General features: G+C 32.8%; 1 protein-coding gene across 1 annotated transcript; it reads right to left on the minus strand.

Moving 5' to 3' along the window:
* Positions 1-257: 257 nt before the first annotated feature.
* Positions 258-20,733, minus strand: LOC107761108 (phospholipid hydroperoxide glutathione peroxidase, chloroplastic). Its single transcript, XM_016579275.1, has 6 exons — positions 20,371-20,733; positions 19,164-19,237; positions 18,315-18,388; positions 5,069-5,178; positions 1,314-1,589; positions 258-458 (listed from the first exon to the last, which is right to left on the minus strand). The coding sequence occupies exons 1-6, from the start codon at positions 20,668-20,670 to the stop codon at positions 432-434; spliced, it is 861 nt and encodes a 286-aa protein (XP_016434761.1). The 5' UTR covers positions 20,671-20,733; the 3' UTR covers positions 258-431.
* Between the last annotated feature and the right edge of the window lie 1,454 nt (positions 20,734-22,187).

Below are 22,187 nucleotides of genomic sequence, written 5' to 3' on the forward strand. Positions count from 1 at the left end.
GTGTCATTGTGCTGCTTCACTTTTACAGATGCAATTCATATGTATTTAAAATTCAGTTATAAACTTTAAATAATTACATCTTTAAATAATATGATTAGCCCTGGAGGGGAGTTAGGTGATTAGAGAATACGGAGTTTTTGAATAAAGTAATTACAATAAAAATTAAAGGTTCTCACTTCGAACTTACCAATTATTATACTGTAGTTTTCACCCCATTTTTATAGTTTAGAAGCTAAGGTAAAACTAAGGAAGAAAAATACATAAAGAGTCACCAACATTATTTATTCATAATTTGTATATCAAGTACATTTACACAATATGAGCAATACATCATTAACTTTGTTGCAAATTGTTTAATTAAACACATATTTTCCTACCAATAAAGGTAATGATATATTAACCTTGCTGATATATAGCCGTTCCATGTACTCTCAGCGAACTAATCTAGCAATGGCATTCTGGAAATAGGTGAAAAGATAAGAGTAAATTTTAAGATATAAAAATAAATGAAATTTAACAAAAAAAATTTAAGACTAAGGTGAAAGCAATCAAAGGGGAAAAAAATGATAGTATAAACTTTGAAGGGTGTGTTTTGGCAGGACGAAAGTCATTTTTCAGGAAAATGATTTATTATTCGGAAGTATTTTTTGAGAAAATATTTTTCGGTGTTTGGTTGGATAATAAAAATATTTTTTGAAAAAAAAAACTCCGTACTTATTAAATATTGGTAAAAATATTAGCAAACCCGATAGTGTTTGATAAAACTTTTGATATATAATTTTACGTGATTTTGATCTAGATAATCTTTGTTAGAATTTTTTATATTTTTCTATTTGGTTCTTGACAATTAATTATCAATTTATCATTTTTAAATTTTATTTTTCACATAATTAGTAGGAGAAGGTGAAACCCAATTCCCTAATGAGATTCAAACTTGTGGTAATTCAGTTTTATATTATAATCATTATTTTATATATATACAACACTTCTCTTTTAATGGACCTTATCCCTATATACCCCGGCCCAAAGTTATAGCGGATACTGAGTGAGAAACCAAAAAAAATATTAACATTATTAATATCTGAATTAATATAAAAAATAAATAATTTATCTAGATCTTAATGTTTTTTAATTTCAAAAAATGGAGTATAATTTTTTATACTAGTACTATTTATATAATTTTTAATTATCTAAATTTCATGTTAAAATGTTTAAGAAATTAATATCCGTATTCTCGAGATCAAAAGTTAAAAAAAAATTAATTTTCGTATTTTGAACTCATTCATTCTTTTTGAAACGGAATAAATAATTACCTCAAGAACAAAGCGGGGATCTTCTCGTGGTCCAGCGGTAGCACCCGGGTTCTCGCCCGATTTCACAACTTCCGATTTTTTAGTTTCATCATCTGATATTGGGAAGGGATCGTAGCGTTGTTTTGCAGGAACTCCAGTCCAATCTACTAAAATTTTAACGAATTCCTCTGTAATATCTCCTCCTTTTGTTTCTTTTTTGAGAAAATAATAAAGATCTTCATCTCTTTTATTTTCGTCAGTGCCATACCAATGTTCATGTTTTTCATTCAATTTAACCTGTTAATTTAAGTACAACATCACATCAGTGTTCAGACAAACAAAAATTTCACTTTTAGTCCCAGTAATATAGATAAAGTATCATTTTTGGTCCTTTGTGACATCTAGTTAATTAAGCATGTCTAAGCTTTAATTAATTGAATTGTGCACTATTGATTCGTCTGCTTGTGAATCTTCACAAGATTAACGAATTAGTAAATTTGAAACCAATTCATTGCAAATTTGTATTGCTAATTCATATTTAATAATTGGAAGGTAATATAGTCCTAAAAGTAATCTAAATATTACAAATTTTCAATGTAAAATGGACCAAAAGCACACATTTTAACTAATCGAAGGTCAAATGTATTAAATCATCTATCACAAAGACCAAAATGAAATTATAACCAAGGGAGTAAAAGTGCTATTATCCCTATATTATACTTCACCACAGATCCAAACTTACAAATTACAGATGATAACACTTTTGGTCCCTTGGTTATTCATAAATTTTTATTTTGGTATGATATATCTATATCTATCTATCTATATTATATTAAAAGCACGAAAACCCTTAGCAAAATGTCGTTCGTCTTTTTTACCCTCTTTAAATACACTTTATATTGGATAAAATTGTAAATACAAATAAAATATTTTTTAGAAAAACAAAATTACCGTAGGAAAAGGAATAAGTAGTAATTAAGAAGAAGGCAAGAAGTAGGAAACTCCTTTAATTAGTATCCCTAATACTCTAACAAAAAGGCAAACCAATTCGTAGGTTAAAAAGGGAAAAAAAAATAAGATCATAAATAAGACACTCATTAATTAATATCCTATTAAAGAGGTCAAAATGTTCGTACTTAAAAAAGAAAAAAAATAAGAACATCGGTTAGTAGGATATTAACTACGAACATTTTGACTTCAAGAAATAAAAAAATCATTAAGTAGAAAGATTTTAAAGTCCATCAGTAAGATTTTAAAATCAGTATGTAGAAAATTCATCATTTGATAACCCTATTAAAGAGGTCAAAATTTTAGTAGGTTAAAAAGTGGGGGGAAAAGAATAAGATAATAGTTCGGACATTCTTTAATATCCCTATTGAAGAGTGTAAAAAAAAAAGTTAGTATCCAATGTTTTATTTTTCATGAACTTGTTCTTTTAATTTTCTATCTATCTATATTTATATTTATATCTATATTATATTAAAAGGCATAAATACCTTTATTTACCCTTTAAAGATTTCATATTAGACAAAGTAGTGAATTGAGTTATGTTCCTAATAATTAGGAATTTAAAATTCTAATATTTAGGACATTTAATTTGATCATTAATTTTTTTTTTTTGAAATATGTAAAACTCCTAATATTTAGAAACTCAAAATCAAGATTTCATTTTATATAAATCCTTAGCCTAATATTTTTGACTTTAAAATCTTTCTAAAATACTTAACAACTTGCGCCATCTATATAGCAATCAATTGATTTTCTCTTCGTCTCTTATTTCACAGTGATTATGAAAAATTTAAACCTCAAGGTCTTTACATATGTATCCCTCCCGAACCCAAGAAAGAGAATAACGAATATGAAAATTTTGTTCCAAAAAAAGAAAAAATAACTAACGTAATGCCAAAGTTAAACAATGTTGATTTTATTAAAAAAATTAAAAGAGAGATAGAGAGAAGTGGCTGACACAAGTAAATGGCTTCTACAAACACAAAGATCTAAAGCAAAATGTCAGATGGATTTTCTTATCCTTTGAAAATAGAATTTTTATTGAGTAACTATAATTGCAGTTAAATATTTAAAATTTTGGATGACCTAATACTAAGAATTTGGCAAAAAATAAATTAATTTATTCAATGTTAAGAACAAATAGTTAAGTATTTTTAGATTAACTAAAAGCAAAAGAATTCAATTCGATTCTTTTTCAAATTAAATTATTTTTCAAGTTGATAAAATTCTTATAGTGCATAAATTTTGTTTCCATAAGAACAACATTGGCGAAGAAAATATTAACTCAACATTAGTAAAGGCAACACGATAAACAATAACAAGGCATCCAAAAACTAAAAGAGAATTTTTAATTCCTTTTAGGGTTAGGAATCTTTATATAGATAGGGAAACAAGATTGAAACTAATGTTTAATGGATATGGTCAAATTAAATTGATTTGTTAAAAATTAATAATAACAACATTATATTGAGCACTTTTATCTCTGAGATTCTTTTGAGACTTCCTCGTAAAATTTTCTACTTTTTATGTATATTCTGCATGGATCCTCCCGCTTGGAAATAAACCTTCTTTCTAAACAAACATATATGTATGAACTTTTGCATAATTAAATTTCTATAAATAATCAACAATGTTGTCTCTTTTGACTTTTTTCAAACTGAAAAAGGTTCTTCCATTTTTTCCTAGAGTTGAAGACCTCATATTTGCTAGTGTTGGGAATGAGATCCCTTCAATAACTTAATATTCTGGCCCTTCAATTTTCTATTTTGTTAGTGAAGTTAATTTGAATTATTTTCAAATTTATTAAAATACACACTATTGAAATTATGCAGAATCCTGACGATCATATATGTCGGAAACCCCCTAATACAACAAGAAATAATTCGTTGAAAAAATAGTGGCCGCAAAAAATTTCGACAGCCAATCATCGCTCATTCGAAGGTCATTTCAGATGAAAAAGGACTTTCTAATGTACATTTTTGCACTCAGTAAATTTTAATAAAAAAGAAAGCATGATAACTTGTGAAATTGAAATAATAAAATTATAATATTAGAATAAATTTTAAATTGTATATATTGACTGAGATGATTGAGGATAGAGTTTCTTCCTTTATATTAGATAAGTTAAATATGATCAACAATCATTATTCTCAAACTTTTTTTTTTTTGTATTATAAAACAAACACAAATTTTTAATATAATAATTACATAACTTTAAAAAAAATTATATTCATAGAGATAAGGTACACGCACAAAGCGCGTACCTTAAGACTAGTATGACTAAATACATCTAACTTTTAATTAGTCAAAACATATTTTTAATCTTTATTTAAGAAATATATTATATTTAAACTATTTTTAAAACTATATTACCCTCAAATATGAAGTACTATATGATTACAAGAGTTCAAACTTACAAATTAATTAAAACCAAGACATATTCAAGCAAACCCTTCATTATTTTTTTTGAATGGAGGCAATATATAAGATTCTTCAATATTCAAAACTAAATAAAACATATACGTAGCAATTTGTGTTAAGTTATATACTTTATCAGTATAACTAAAGGATATTTATAGGTAAGCCTTTATAACATGTAGAATTTGTAATCTTGAAAATAAGATAGATTACTTATTACAACATGTAAAAATAACCTAAAAATGTAATTCTTTTACACTGACAGTGCGTATAACTTAATTAATTAACTTTAGATAGACCTTTGTATTTAACCACATTTAAAACTTCATGAAGATGAAAGTAGAGTTTACCTTGTCGAAAAGTGGAAATTCAGCAGTATTAAGAATTTCTTGTTTTCCCCCTCCATATACTGATGTGCCTGTTTCTTTATTATCATAGAGAAACCCTAGAACCGCAAATCCTACAAAAGGATGACAAACATATTTCAGACCAATAGAAACAGAAATTCATTAGGAAAATACGAACCTTATTCAATTAGCTATAGCTACTGTATTTGTTTATGTTTGAATTTTAAAAAGGTTTTTCTTGCAGTAGAATATAGTTATGTTTTGTATTAAAAGTTATTTTAACTTTTTGGAGCTTTTAAGTAATTTTTAAAAAAGTAAAAATAGGTTTTTCATTTGAAAAAAAAATTACTTCCACGGTATGGTCATTGAAAAATCAAAATCAAATACATTCAAGCAAATAAAATAACTATAATCACGTCTCATTCTCCAACTAGCAGGTAATGTGTAATAACCCGACCGATCGTTTTGAGTATTACAACTCCATTTTCCCATTTACTACCCAAATTGGGCTTTACAGTTGTTGTGTGACTTGCCGGGGCATTTGGTTCGGGTCCGGTGAGGTTTTGGAATGAATTGGAACACTTAGTTCCAAGGTTTAAAGCTTAAGTTAAAATAGTGACCGGATGTCGACTTATGTGTAAACGACCTCAGAATATAATTCTAATGATTCCAATAGCTCCATATGGTGATTTTGGACTTAGGAGCGTGTCCGAAAAATTATTTGGAGGTTCGTAGTGGAATTAGGCTTGAAATGCCGAAAGGTGAATTTTTGGGAAGTTTGACCGGGAGGTTGACTTTTTGATATCGAGGTCGGAATCCGATTCTGGAAATTGGAATAGCTTCGTTATATCATTTATGACTTGTGTGCAAAATTTGAAGTCATTTTGGATTGATTTGATGTATTTCAGCACAAGATATAGAATTTGAAAGTTCAAAGTTCATTAGGCTTGAAATGGGGCATGATTCGTGGTTTTAGCATTGTTTGATGTGATTCGAGGCTTCGACTAAGTTCGTATGATATTTTAGGACTTGTTGGTATATTTGGTTGAGGTCTCGAGGGGCTCGGGTGAGTTTCGGGGTGGTTTCAGACCATTTTCTAGGCCATTCTTAGTCGCTGGTTTTTTGCCACAGAGGTATGCATCGCGATCGCGGACAAATGGTCGCGATCGCGAAGAGCAATTTTTTTGTTTGGGCACTGTGAATCGCGATCGCGGAAGCCTTTTCGCGATCGCGTAGAGGAAACCCCTGCTGCACTGACCCGACTTTGGAAGCTTATATCTCGTAATCTATAAGGAATTTGGAGATGATACAAAAATGAAAGTGTAGCCCTTTGTATCTAGTTTTCAGAAATATAAACCCTTTGTCATTTGGAATTGTGTAGAAAAAGTTATGGTAGATATACTATAGGCTGTCCGGGAAGAGTTTGGAAATCAATATTGCACATGGCTACTTTTGGAAGATTATATCTCGCAATATCTAAAGAATTGGGAGATGAGCAACACATGTAAGTTATAGCCCTTGATGTCTAGTTTTAAGAAAATTAAACCATTTGCAATTTGGAGTTTTGTACAAAATGTTATGACCATTATACTAGAGGTTGTGTGGAAGTGCTGGAAATTTGTTCTTCGCGATCGCGAAAGGCAAATTTTGGGCTAAAATTTTTGTGCTTCGCGATCGCGAAGAGTAAATGCCTGGACAGAAGATATATTTTGAGGTTTCGGCCATTTTAACACATTTGGAGCTATGGAGCTCGGATTGAAGCGAGTTTTGAGGCGATTTTCACCATATAGATGGGGTTAAGTGATTCTAACTTGGTTTTGGTTAAATTATATGAATCTATTATTGTTTTTATCAACAAATTAGTGTTTGGGGTTGAAAATAGTAGAAAAATTCATAGACTTTAATTGAGGATTTGAAGGCCGAGTTGTGGTCGGATTTGAGTAATTTTGGTATGGTTAGACTCGTGGTTGAATGAGGGTTCGGATTTTGTGAGTTTTATCGGATTCCGAGATGTGGGCCTCACGGGTGATTTTTAGGGCGTAATTTCTGATTTTTGGAAAATATTAGTATTTTGATATGAAATTAATTCTTATAATTTTTGTGAGCTGAATCAAATTAATTATGACTAGATTCGAGCCTTTTGGAAGTTATACGCGCATAATGGAATTTCTGGAGCATTGCTTAGCTTGCTCGACACTGGATTTGGCTTGTTCGAGGTAAGTAACTCTTCTAATCTTGGAGCTGAGGGTATGAACCCTGAATATATATATTATGTGAATTGTTGGGAGGTGACGCACATGCTAGGTGACGGGCGTGCACTATAGAAATTGTGACATAATTATTTTTGTGAAATTTTGTAGTTAAATAATCTTGGCATTTTCCATGCGGTTTTATGTGTTAACGAAATTGAGCTGAAAAGCATATTAAAAATCATGTTGAGGCTATGTGCCAGTACTATTGGGACCCACAGAGGTCATATTGCTGTGAATTATTTATTTTAAATTGAAAATTATACTCAGTCATATTCATGTCATTACATATCATATCTCAGTCTCTGTTATTGTTTATTGATACATTATATCATCATTTTTGGGCTTCATGACATTGTGAGCCCATGAGAGAGAGACTGGAGAGATTGATGACTGAAAGAGGCCGAGGGCCTGATTGTGAGGATTATTAGGTGGATCGGGGTTGCCCGCCCGCACCAAGCCATATTGGCTTTATATATATTATACTATTACACATGAGTTGACCGTGCAGCACGTGAGTTGGCCGTGCGGATACATATATTATACTATTGCACGTGAGTTGGCCGTGTGGATACATATATTATACTATTGCACGTGAGTTGGCCGTGCAACATGTGAGTTGGCCGTGCGGATCCAGATATTATTATAGCATGTGAGTTGTCCGTGCGGATCCATATATGATATTATAGTGCGTGAGTTGTCCGTGCAGCACGTGAGTTGTCCGTGCTTATAGCGCTTGGGCTGTAGGAGCCCCTCATGAGTCTGTACACACCCCCCAGTGAGCGCAGTCGACTATAAACGGGGATCGGGCTGCACGCCGCAACAGGTATTGTATACCGCTGAGTGATTGAGTGTGCTGAGCATAGTGAGAGAGAATGCGAGACAGTGAGATTGAGTACTCTGAGAGTGTGAGTACATGAGTACAATCTCTGAGATACATTGCATTGACATGCACACATGACATATATGCATAGAGATGTGTTTTCCTCATGCTGTACGGTATCACATTATTCATGATTTCTCACACATATTGACAGATGGGCATAGTGATGCATTTGTTTTACACGGGTTATCTGGAAAGAAAATGAAACATATCATTTATTATTGAAAGAATTTTGGAAAAATTATTGCTTTCAAACTTATTCATATTTTTGGAAATTTCGGTAAACTATTTGGGTTTTTCACTGATGCACTTGAAAGGAAGAACTATTATTTTTGAAATCATGATTTAGCTGAGCATTTTATCTCTGAGTTACGTTTGGTATTATTTGCTTTATGTTTTTATGGACTGTTGTGGACTAGTAGTTTTGGACCCGACCTTGGTAGAAGTTCGTCACTACTTTCAACCTAAGGCTAGGTTTGTTACTTACTCAGTACATGGGGTCGGTTGTACTGATACAATACTTCTTCACATTGCGTGCAAATGTTGGTTGTTGTTGTTGATGTGCTCGATAGTTGCAGGATTTGAAGATGTACCAGCGTTCCTGTTGTAGCTACCTCTTATTCATGGTAGCCTTAGATTTATAAAAGCTCTATTTATGTATTATTCAAACAGACTATGTAATTATTTTATTTTCGCTTTGTATACTCTATTCTTAGAAACTCATGATTTGTACTACCAGTTCTTGGGGAATGTATAAGGTTAAGATAATTATTTACTTAAAATGCTTTAATAATTGTTATTGGAATTGGATAATTGAAAGTTGGCTTACGTAGCGGGTTGGGTTAGGTGCCATCACGACTAGTTGGATTTTGGGTCATGACAAGGTGGTATCAGAGCTCTAGGTTCATAGGTTCTACAAGTCATGAGCAAGTGTCTAGTTGAGTCTTGCGGATCGGTATGATGACGTCCATACTTATCTTTGAGAGGCTACAGGGCATTTAAGATATATACTTCCCATCTTTCTTTTCTTATCGTGCGGGATTGATTCATCTTGGGACATAACTCTTTGAATTCCTTCCACGTATTCATATGCACACATGAGCGCTCAATATCAGTTGTGTATCGCCGGCTTGTGATTTCAGGGATGATGTACGAGATGTGAATTCTATGTTTTGGTGATGGGCCAGTCTGGAGGACTTGAGGCCATGGTTAGACCGCAGTTTAAGCTCGGCTGCTTTAGTTATAACTTGTACAATTGGACTCATATGTCCGATAATGACCCTACAGTGGAATTTGTGGCTCGATAAGCAGTAGAATGGCAGTATGATGGGTATGATGTGACTGCGGGATGTGTTAAGACAATTTGAATGTGAAGAGAAGTGTTTCCTTGAAATGTAAAGAAATGGCCATTGGGTGCTTGATTTTCGTTTTAATGTGACGTACAGTCTCTAGTATGAATGTTTTGAAGGATCTTTCATATTGTTAAATTTTGGGAAAAATTAAATTCTCATGTCTGGGTAATGAGTTTGAACTCAAATTGACTAAGTGATTGCATAGTAATTGTGACTGCGAAAAGATATAACAAGATGCCAATTTGAGGCTAGGGGGTGGGTTATCTTCTATAGAGTAATCTACATAGGTGTGTTCCTTATATGTGAGTGGAGAGTTACTTTTCCGCCAGCAGGGCGTATGTGTGAAGATTTGAATTTGAATCTGGCTGAGAAAGTTGACTTGAGTGTCAAGAGAATGATTGCGAACTTAGCAGATGATTTGGGGTATTTTTATGGTTGGCGTTGTATGAGCTTGAGAAGAATTTTTTGTTGAACTGACGGAAGTATTAGGGTAGTAGTAGAGTATGGATATTGTGAGTTATGAAGTGTTTAAATTTATAGCTTTGAGCCAAGTGGGGGAGCCTACTGCAGACGGCTTAATTTCATGGTTATATATTAAATTTTAGTTTTGGTCTGAGGAATACTTGTGGATTAGTTATGAATTGCAGAGATGGAGTTCGAGAATGACTTGAGTAAACGAATTCTTGGATATGGGTTATATTGTACTTTATGAGTATGTGAAAATCATGGGATGAGTGAGTTGTTATTTTCAAAATATGTAGTACGCACGGAGTATGAATTTGATTGGGGGTATTAAAGTAGAGTTACTTCTTTGAGTGTTGTTGTGCTAATGGAGCACGTGTCTTTTGACCCATATGAGCGGTGCAATTAGATTTGAGCAAAGTGGGTGACTCCCGAGAATATTCTAGTGGGTTTGAGAATTTTATATAGCAATTGAGAATTTCTCCGGACTTTTGTATGGATAAAATCTGAGATTTAAGTTGGATAGTGTCGAGACTTGTGGCATTTTTGTTTATCATTATGGATTTTATATTTTGGTACCAGGAAGGTGAATGAAATGGCCTTAGACTCAAATAAGGTATTCTCAGAGTGGGTGTTTCGGTTGTGGTATTTATATGGGTAATTTTGATGTGGTGAGACTCTACAGATATTTTGGTGGTAATATTCTTTGGGTTTTGTGACCTACGTGGTTTGGTCGAGTTAGAGGAATTTAGTTCTAATAGCTTGGTTATCTGCAAATGGATTTTAAACTGTTCTTGATGGTTTCTACCATGGTTTGAACCGGATATTTTCTACTAGTGTGAGAAACGTGTTGTGTATTGTGATTTCCTCTTGGAAGGAAGCAAGATAAATATTTCTAACTAACAGGATATATAATTTGCTGGTGACCAGAGTTGATAATGAGATTCTTGTACTTTTCACGTGATGGCAAGATAGATGTTATGTGTTGTGCGAAAGTTAGATTTACATGTACAAGGTGGCAGTTCAGTCTTGAAGGAAGGTAACGAAGTTTGGGAAGAATGGTCATGAATTCTTAGACAACATGGGCAGTTCCAAATGACTAGATGAATACGATTACTACTTGGTGTTGTATGAAAAGGGTGCGTATTTCAGAAGGCGCATTGTATTTTGACTTACAGATGTTTAATTAGTATTGCGGTACTCACATGGTTGATAGACTGCTGATATTCAAACTTTGCCAAGTGGCACGGAAGAACTTTTAAAGTATTTCTCGTGGGATGATCATGTATGAGAAAAGTTTTAGACATTCGGGCGGTGGAGATAGGACCAGAAATGGTGGTGCGTGTGTTCTATGGATTTGGAGACTAGGAGTTGTCAGGAACAAATTATTTAATGGTTGTGGACTGTGAAGTTGTGGTCGGAGCTAGCCAGATGATAGAATGTATTATGATTCAGTCATTATGGATTTTCGGAGGGATTTTTATCTATTTGTGAGTAACCAGAGTGATTTGGGGGTCCATTGATAGGCCCAATTAGGATGTGTATTCTACACCGAGCCGGGATGGTTGGCTCCATACTGCTATTGTTGAGGGACGTGTCATTCGGTTGATGTTGAACTTATTCGTGTTCTGAAATGATCTGTGAGTTACTCCTTTATGCTACGAGAAATTGTGATTCATTGGTTATGTGCACAGATAGTGCGGTTCTATTTAAGCCTTATAGCAGAATTTGAGCGTGATGAGTATTTGGGTATTGTATGAGCGATAGCGTAATGGTTATGTCCTTTCAGGTTTTGTGTGGCATTTTTGTCATTTGCTTCTCTGTCGTTATTAATTTGGAGCAGGGTGGCTCGGGGTATATAATATGAACCTTGTGTTAGAATCGGGTGATGGTTCTACGGTGTATGATAAATTTTCAGCGTTTCGTTGTGGCACTACTTGTTAATCTGGTAGGGCAGTTCTCTAATTTGAGTCATTTTCTATGACTAGGTACATTTGAATTGTTGCGTATTGGTGCACGGATGGCACGAGGTTGTGTCTCTGGGTTATATTGGTACGGTATGTCTGTGGAACAATTATGTTTAGTAATATAAGGCCATTGGACCTGGAATGGGTACTATCAGGTTTAATTTTGGTATATTGGGGAGTATAATATTGAAAGTCGGCTCAGAAAGTGATTACGGTTCTGGTTGGGGCGAGAGAGCTCCATGACTTGTTGATCTGGTAAGTGATCATGAAATTTCGCGTGTTTCTTTTATTATAACCAATGGTTATGGTTATGGCTTGATACAGCTTGTTCAAACTCATACATGGTGTAAATATAAGATTCGTGTCTTGAAAGAAATTCTAAAGGTTAGAAATTAAATTCCAAGGTTTATGGGCTAAAGTTAAATCAATGATTTCAGTTGTATTATGTTGTCAAGCTCATATGGAATAAGGTAACGTGGGTTCACCCCGAGTACATGTGTGGTAAGATGGAACAGTGATTTGATGGCTTGGAAATAACTCTTGGCACGTTCGAGGACGAACGTATGTTTAAGTGGGGGAGAAACTGGTCGATTTGAGTATTACAACCATGTTTCCCCATTTACTGCTCAAATTGGGCTTTACAGTTGTTGTGTCACTTGCCGGGGCATTTGGTTCCGGTCCGGTGAGGTTTTGGAATGAATTGGAACACTTAGTTTCAAGGTTTAAAGTTTAAGTTAAAATAGTGACTGGATGTCGACTTATGTGTAAACGACCTCGGAATTTAATTCTGAGGATTCCAATAGCTCTGTATGGTAATTTTGGACTTAGGAGCGTGTCCGAAAAATTATTTAGAGGTCTGTAGTGGAATTAGGCTTGAAATGCCGAAAGTTGAATTATTGGGAAGTTTGACCGGGGGGTTGACTTTTTGATATCGAGGTCGGAATCCAGTTCTGAAAATTGGAATAGCTTTGTTATGTCATTTATGACTTGTGTGCAAAATTTGAAGTCATTCCGGATTGATTTGATGTATTTCGGCACAAGATATAGAATTTGAAAGTTCAAAGTTCATTAGGCTTGAATTGGGGCATGATTCGTGGTTTTAGCGTTGTTTGATGTGATTTGAGGCTTCGACTAAGTTCGTATGATGTTTTAGGACCTATTGGTATATTTGATTGAGGTCCCGAGGGGCTCGGGTGAGTTTCGGGGTGGTTTCAGACCATTTCTAGGCCATTCTTAGTTGCTGGTTTTTGGCCACAGAGGTATGCATCGTGATCGCGATCGCGAAGAGCAATTTTGCTGTTTGGGCATTGTGAATCGCGATCACGGAAGACTTTTCGCGATCGCGTAGAGGAAACTCCTGCTGCACTAACCCAACTTTGGAAGCTTATATCTCGTAATCAATATAGAATTTGGAGATGATCCAAAAATGAAAGTTGTAGCCCTTTGTGTCTAGGTTTCAGAAATATAAACCATTTATCATTTGGAATTGTGTACAAAAAGTTATGATAAATACACTATAGGCTATTCGGGAAGAGTTTGGAAATCTCTGTTGCACAGGGCTGACTATGGAAGATTATATCTCGCAATATATAAAGAATTGGGAGATAAGCAACAAATGTAAGTTATAGCTCTTGGTGTCTCGTTTTCATAAAGTTAAACCATTTGCAATTTAGAGTTTTGTACAAAAAGTTATGATTATTACACTAGAGGCTGTCTGAAAGTGCTGGGAATTTGTTCTTCGCGATCGCGAAAGGCAAATTTTGGGCTGAAAATTTTTGTGCTTTGCGATCGCGAAGCATTTTTTCCGCGATCGCGAAGAGTAAATGCCTAGACAAAAGATATATTTTGAGGTTTCGGCCATTTTAACACATTTAGAGCTATGGAGCTCGAATTGAAGCGAGTTTTGAGGCGATTTTCACCATATGGATGGGGTTAAGTGATTCTAACTTGGTTTTGGTTAAATTATACGAATCTATTATTGTTTTTATCAACAAATTAGTGTTTTGAGTTGAAAATAGTAGAAAAATTCATAGACTTTAATTGAGAATTTGAAGGCCGAGTTGTGGTCGGATTTGAGTAATTTTGGTATGGTTGGACTCGTGGTTGAATGAGGGTTCGAATTTTATGAGTTTTATCGGATTCCGAGACGTGGGCCCCACGGATGATTTTTGGGGCGTAATTTCTGATTTTTAATAAATATTAGTATTTTGATATGGAATTAATTCTTATAATTTTAGTGAGCTGAATCAAATTAATTGTGACTAGATTCGCGCCGTTTGGAAGTTATACGCGCATAATGAAATTTCTAGAGCATTGCTTAGCTTGCTCGACATTGGATTTGGTTTGTTCGAGGTAAGTAACTCTTCTAATCTTGGAGCTGAGGGTATGAACCCTGAATATATGTATTATGTGAATTGTTGGGAGGTGACGCACGTGCTAGGTGGCGGGCGTGTGGGCGTGCACTATAGAAATTGTGACATAATTCTTTCTGTGGAATTTTGTAGTTAAATAATCTTGGCATTTTCCATGCGATTTTATGTGTTAAAAAAATTGAGTTAAAATGTATATTAAAAATCATGCTGAGGCTATGTGCCAGTATTATTGGGACCCACAGAGGTCATATTGCTGTGAATTATTTTTTTTAAATTAAAAATTATACTCAGTCATATTCATGTCATTATATATCATATCTCAGTCTCTATTATTATTTATTGATACATCATATCATTATTTTTGGGCTATTTTCATGATATTGTAAGCCCATGAGAGAGAGACTAGAGAGATTGATGACTGAAAGAGACCGAGGGCCTGATTGTGAGGATTATTATGTGGATCGGGGTTGCCCGCCCGCAGCAGGTCATGTTAGCTTTTATATATATATATATATATATATATATATATATATATATATATATATATATATATATATATTATACTATATTCACGTGAGTTGGCCGTGCAATACGTGAGTTGGCCGTGCGGATACATATATTATACTATTGCACGTGAGTTGACCGTGCAGATCCAGATATTATTTTAGCACGTGAGTTGACCGTGCGGATCCAGATAAGATATTATAGCATGTGAGTTGTCCGTGCAGCACGTGAGTTGTCCGTGCTTATAGCACTTGGGCTATAGGAGCCCCTCATGAGGCTGTACACACCCCCAGTAAGCGCAGTCGACTATAAACAGGGATCGGACTGCACGCCGTAACAGGTATTATATAGCGCTGAGTGATTGAGTGTGCTGAGCATAGTGAGAGAGAATGCGAGACAGTGAGATTGAGTATTCTGAGAGTGTGAGTACATGAGTACAATCTCTGAGATACATTGCATTGACATGTACACATGACATATATGCATAAAGATGTATTTTTCTCTTGTTGTACGGTATCACATTATTGATGATTTCTCACACATGTTGACAGATGGGCATAGTGATGCATTTGTTTTACACGGGTTATCTGGAAAGAAAATGAAACATATCATTTATTATTGAAAGAATTTTGGGAAATTATTGCTTTCAAACTTATTCATATTTTTGGAAATTTCGGTAAACGATTTGGGTTTTTCACTGATGCACTTGAAAGGAAGAACTATTATTTTTGAAATCATGATTTAGCTGAGCATTTTATCTCTGAGTTACTTCTGGTATTATTTGCTTTATGTTTTTATGGACTGTTATGGACTAGTAGTTTTGGACCCGACCTTGGTAGAAGCTCGTCACTACTTTCAACCTAAGGCTAGGTTTGTTATTTACTCAGTACATGGGGTTGGTTGTACTGATACTACACTTCTTCACATTGCGTGCAGATGTTGGCTGTTGTTGTTGATGTGCTCGATGGTTGCGGGATTTGAAGATGTACCAGCCTTCCTGTTGTAACTACCTCTTGTTTATGGTAGCCTTAGATTTATAAAAGCTCTGTTTATGTATTATTCAAACAGACTATGTAATTATTTTATTTCCACTTTGTATACTCTATTCTTAGAAGCTCATAATTTGTACTACCAATTGTTGGGGAATATATAAGGTTAAGATAATTATTTACTTAAATTGCTTTAATAATTGTTATTGAAATTGGATAATTAAAAGTTGACTTACCTAGTGGGTTGGGTTATGTGCCATCACGACTAGTTGGATTTTGGGTCGTGACAAGGTGGTATCAGAGCTCTAGGTTCATAGGTTCTACAAGTCATGAAAAAGTGTCTAGTAGAACCTTACGGATCGATATGATGACGTCCATACTTATCATTCCAATACTTAATAACTTGAGTTATTCTTTTATATTAAAGGTTCCTTTCTAAAATAAAAATCCTGAGAAAACTAAAAAGATTTATGATAATTACTGAACTTAATATAAATATACCGTCGTGATTAAATCTTAATCCTAATTAGTTGGTATCATTAAATACTTATCTGCACCCGAATTAAACTAAACATTATGAACTTATCATAGTTAACTGGTCTAATAGTCTATGTGCAAACACATATCATATATTTATTGATTTGGTGTAAATATCAAATGTGAGTAATTTTTATCAGACCGCCTACACATAAAAAATTTTGCTTTCATTAATTGTGTTTAGGAATGGCAAACGGGCGGGTCGGGTGAGATATATGGATGGGTCAAAAACGGATAATGTAAAAACAGATAAAATATTCGGCTGGACTCTTTAATATATATGGATAGAAAATGGATTAATCGGCGGACAATATAGATATCCATATTATAGCTTCTTGAATTTGAATTTGGAAGCATTCTCAGTCTCCCATACTTCATGAATCCCCAATTTATGCCTTTCCAAATGTAAAAGTTAAATCATTGGTTATCTATTGACTATCCATTTTTAAGTGGATAATATGAATCTTATCCATATTTGATTCGTTTTTAAAAGTTTATTATTCTACCCATTTTTAACGAATAATATAGATAGATAACTATTTTTTTAATTCATTTTTTCACCACTAATTGTGTTCAATTTATTGCTGGTCTATATGGATTTCGAAAGATTGCAGGTCTTAAGACAACTTTACTCCCTCTGATTTAGATCTACCTCATTCCTTTTAACACATTCAATCATCAGGATTTCACATGACCTATGTACTGGTACATTTGGAAGCAAAATATGACCAAATTAATCTTAAGCGACCTTATCTTATTTTATTTTTTATTTGTGCTCTATGAACCTTTTTCCGAATGTGATCATTATGACCTTATCTAAACTTTTAGGACACATCCATCGTAACATCTATATTTTTGGATATGTGAGGATATGAAGCCTAATATTCATTTTCCTAGGTAGCGTTGCTTTAGCGTCTATGTTTAGGCTTTATGATTCCATCTAATGTCACATCGATTTTACTTTTCTTTGTCGAGCTAAATTTACATGCATATATTCTGTCTTATTTCTACTTATACTAATACTTCTTATTTTCTAGAGTGTTTTTATTAATTTTAAGTTTTTGGATGACACCCTCCTAGCATTCGGTCAGACTTCATATAAGGGAGAAAAATGGTTTCTCCATGCAGAGGCGGATCCAGTGTGAGAGTTACGGGTTCAATTGAACCCATAACTTTTGACGCGGAGTAGAAATTTATGTGTAAAAATTTATTAAAATTACAAAAATAATAGATTTGAACTCATAACTTTAAATATATAATGGGTTTAATGTTAAACATCTTAAAAATTGAACCCATAGAATTTAAATCCTGGATCCGCCTCTGTATATATACACCATGAGACATCATTATATATGTACTATTGATTGACTCATCCATAACTAAGGTAAACAAGTATAAATACTCAATGCAGATCCCTGGTGTAACTCTTCTATATCTCCTATCGTCGTTTTCAAACTTGCGAAACTCCTATGTGCATATCTTTTATGATATTTATATAATTAATCATTGATTTAAAATACCTTTAAAATAGTAAAATTATTTCTGAACCAACACAGATATTATGTGTTAATTAACTCTCGTACTTTATATTATGTTCTTTTTAAGACGGAGGTGTTAGGTTCAAGTTTAACGATGACAATAAAAAGGTCATATGAATTGAGTAACCTCTATGAAAGGAAGAAAAACCAATGGAAATATGAAGAGCATATACCAAAACTATGAAGGAAGCAATCCAAATATTATTGAATCTTTCCATTATTTCCAAAGCTTTATTTTATTTTTATATATAGAAGAGGAAGATACGAAGTAAGGATAAAAGTAATAGTAACAATAACATTTTAAAGGGTCGATTAGTTAATTTGTAAGTAATTGCGAAAAATACAAATTTGACAAAGAATATAAGTTTGTAAATTAAAATAAAATAGACGACTAACCTTTAGGTTTTCCGTCTTTGTACCTGTTATGCAGTTCATTGAGAAGCTTGATTTCCGACTTTGTCTCATCAGAACTGAAATCAGTATATACAAAATTTCAGCTAAAAATTAGGAATAATGTGAACATAACACATGAATGCATGAATATGAATATATATATATATATATATATATATATATATATATATATATATATATATATATATATATATATATATATATATATATATATATATATATATATATTTGATTGTGAACCTAGTTATTATTATAATATTAACTTACGGTGATTGTCTAAACCATAAACTTTAAATTCTAGATCTGTCTTGCTACGCATAAAATAAGTAATGAGAGAACATATATATACACTATTTTACTTCCTATTTATATAGAGAATTGAAGATCGGTTATTTAATTTCCGGGACTATGATAAAAACTAGAGTGATATCCATTATGGTTCAAAAAGGGTTAATTTCGTGAACGGTCACTCATTTTTTATTTTTTTTGCACCAAAGTCACTTAATAATTTTTTGTAACAAAAAAGAAATCACTCAACTTTACCTAAGTTTCACAAAAAATCACAAAAAACAAAGGAGAATATCCTATATGTTAATTGGGCAAAGTTGAGTGCCTTATTGGTTACTGAAAAATTAGTTTAGTGACTTTTGTGATTTGTAATCCCAAACACCATTTTAGAGAATTTCTTTTTTGTTATTTTTTTTATTTTAAAGGCCAATGAAAGCTAGTGAAATAGACAAAAATCTGAGAAAATATAAAATCTTTTGCAGTGGTCAATTATTTTATGGTCAAAGGGGATTTACAAAAAGAATAGAGAAGAAGAAGATATACCCTTGCTCTGGAATATTAACAATTAGCAGAACCTTCCCACTGTATTTGCGGAGGGAGATATATTTGTTTTCTCTCTGTAAAAGATTACAAACAATAAATCACTTGTTTACCCAAAAGGTACTAAAGGGAGAGGATATTTGTTAGATTATTACAATATAAATATAATTCTGAAATAATTTCAACTATTTTGGCTCAAAATGTACAGTTTGTTTGGATGTTTGTTATGTATACTTTCATAATGTATCGTATAATATTGTATTGTATCATTTTGATGTATACAACGTTTGAATAGATTGTATTGTTTGCCGTCGTTTCATGATGTCATGCACCAACAATATGCAGAATAAACTTGCAATATTATAAAGAAAAAAATGTAAGGTACAAGGTAGAATTATTATATGAAAATATAGGGTAAAAGATATAATATGACTGTTTAATAATAAGGAAGGGCAAGATGAGAAAAAAATAAGGTAACGACGCGACCATACCCAATCAGTCGTTCTATAAAGTGACACTTTTCATTGTTACGTAACGACGGATTTAACGATACGATGCAATAAAATTTAAGTAACAATCAAAATAAATATTATATTTAAAGTAACAATACGATACAATACAACTGGTAACAACCATCCAAACAAGTTGTTAGAAGAAATGCAAATCTTGAATTTATTTGAAATAACAAAAGGATTTAAGAGAATGAAGAGATACCTAGTGTATTAGAAACCAAAAAAAAAAAAAAGAAGAAGAGAGAAAGCAAAGAAAGTAAAACAGAAAATATTACAACAACAACAACAATTGCTCCTTGGTTCTAAATAAGCTGTGTTCGGCTATATATCACTACCATGTTTCTCCATCTAAAATTATTTCAAGACAACATTATTGAAAGACTGTTGCATAAAAGAAATTCGGATGGAGAATTCTTAGAAAACGTAGGACCTAAAGTAAATATGCTAACAAGATTGAACATAAGCCAACTAACAAATATCGCAATATATATATATATATAGAAAATATTAGACCTGGAAAATAAAATACTATCTAATATAGGATAAAGAGAATAATGTTAAATGAGGTGTATTGTATAACATTAATTTAGTTTAGGTTGAAACAGAAGACATATAAGAAGAACAAATGAGAAAGAACATGAATTATATATTATAAATTCAAATTCATTAACATAAATGAAAGAAATTCAAGTTCTTACAATATCGTACGCTTCGAAACGATATACAGTTTTTTCTCCAGCTTTAATAGTATTCAAAGATGGAGAAACTGAATTAGCAACTCTTGAAAATTTTGGTAATGAAAAATTAGAGAAACCATCACCCTGAATAAATGAAGATTTGGAAGACTTAACATGAGAAATCTTGTATGATAAATGTAAATAAGAATCCCTAAAGGGTGAAGGAACAAAACATGAAGAAGGAGAGTATTTTGAGTTTGTTCTTAGTTTGACAAATGATTTAGCACTCAAAGGTGTTGATGCAAAAACCATAGAAGCCATTTTTATTTTGTTTTTGAGAGGGGTTTTGGTTGGATGAAGGGAGGGGAAGAAAGGGGTTTCTAGATCTCTAGATATATGGATTTCAACAATGTTATATATATGCATGAATAGGTAGGGTGCTAAAGCCTTCGTGGACAACGTTATCCGGTACTTATGTCGACTAGGAGCGGAGCTAGCTAGCCCTTCGGATACGGGTTCGGTTGAATCCGATAACTTTCGTCCAAATCTCGTATTTATCTTAAAAAATTATTTAATTATGCACAAATTATTAATTTAGAATCCAGTAACTTGAAAGAATTAGAATACTGAACCCATAAGTTTATAATTCTGGTTTGCCTCTGATGTTGACGAGAGATAATATATACTCGATTAAATATTCGAGTTGTAGGAGAGCTGGTTTGGACACTACCGTTTTAAAAAAGTAAAGTTACATGAATACGTAGGATGCCCAAGTCGTGATAGGCAAGGCGAGGGGCGAAGCTATATGTGATCAAGGATAGTCAACTGAATACCCTTTGCTATTGAATAAAATATTACTTGTTATTAATACAAAATAGACTTTGAACACCCTTGCATAACACATGAATAAATTTGAACGCCCTTATTGAATTTTTTGGTTTCGCCACTAAGCAGAGCCATCGGTACTCGAATTGACGAGAGGTAACAAATACCCAGTTGAATAATTAAGGTGCGACATAAGCTCATCTAGACACCACCTTATCAAAAAAGTAAAAATAAATAATAAAAAAGAAGAAGAAAAAAACATGAATATGTAGGGTACAAGTGATTCTCATTGATTGTGAGCTGGCTTTTATTATTCTTGACTTGATATAAACAAGAATGTTTTTGATGTAAGGGACCAAGGAGCAATGTGTTTCTTGTGATCTAACATATAGAGGAGGACATTTCTTCAATTGAAAGCCTATCTAAAAGTCTAATTTCTGTACAGAAATGTAAAAGTTTGACAAAAAGAAATACTTAAATAATTGTTAAGGAATAAATTAAGCTCCCAAGTTCGACGGCACAATCCATTTTATTTTTTAGTTTTTAGTTTTTATTAAAACAACTTTTTTTTTCTCTCAATCTAACAGTAAAAGCCACTTGAAGTGAAAGGAAAATACGAGAAGGGTGCAAAGATAAGTGTACTGTAGTATGCGGGGTAATTCTGAATAAAATATTCCTCTTTTAGAAAAGACATGCCTTCGTCTTTTAATAAATTGGAGGCTAACTTTAGACTGAAGAACCCAAAAACGTTAATTGTGTCTTCAACCTTTTCTCCTTTTGTTGTTCTATTTTACTTTTTTAAATGGTATACTACATGTTTTCTGGGTTCATTATACTAATAGCTAGGGTGTGCATAAATCGGGTTGGTTTGGTTTTGTCGGATTTTTTGGGTTTTTCGGATTTTTTTGTAACATGAATAATATGTCAATCTTACTTTGTTAAATTTTATAAGTAAATATATGTTTAATAAAAATTAAAAAAAATAACAAACATATTATCTATTAAACTATTCT

This window comes from Nicotiana tabacum, chromosome 15, assembly GCF_000715075.1.
Source record: "Nicotiana tabacum cultivar K326 chromosome 15, ASM71507v2, whole genome shotgun sequence".
Classification (NCBI taxonomy): Eukaryota; Viridiplantae; Streptophyta; class Magnoliopsida; order Solanales; family Solanaceae; genus Nicotiana; species Nicotiana tabacum.

Bases quoted from the DNA above. Each gene is read 5' to 3' on its own strand.
- LOC107761108 (XM_016579275.1), bottom strand. From the start codon at position 20,670: ATGGCTTCTATGGTTTTTGCATCAACACCTTTGAGTGCTAAATCATTT. The intron at 19,238-20,370 runs GTAAGAACTTGA...AATCTTTTACAG, and splicing joins GTTTCGAAGCGTACGATATT to AGAGAAAACAAATATATCTC. The intron at 1,590-5,068 runs GTAAACTCTACT...TTAAATTAACAG, and splicing joins AATTTCCACTTTTCGACAAG to GTTAAATTGAATGAAAAACA.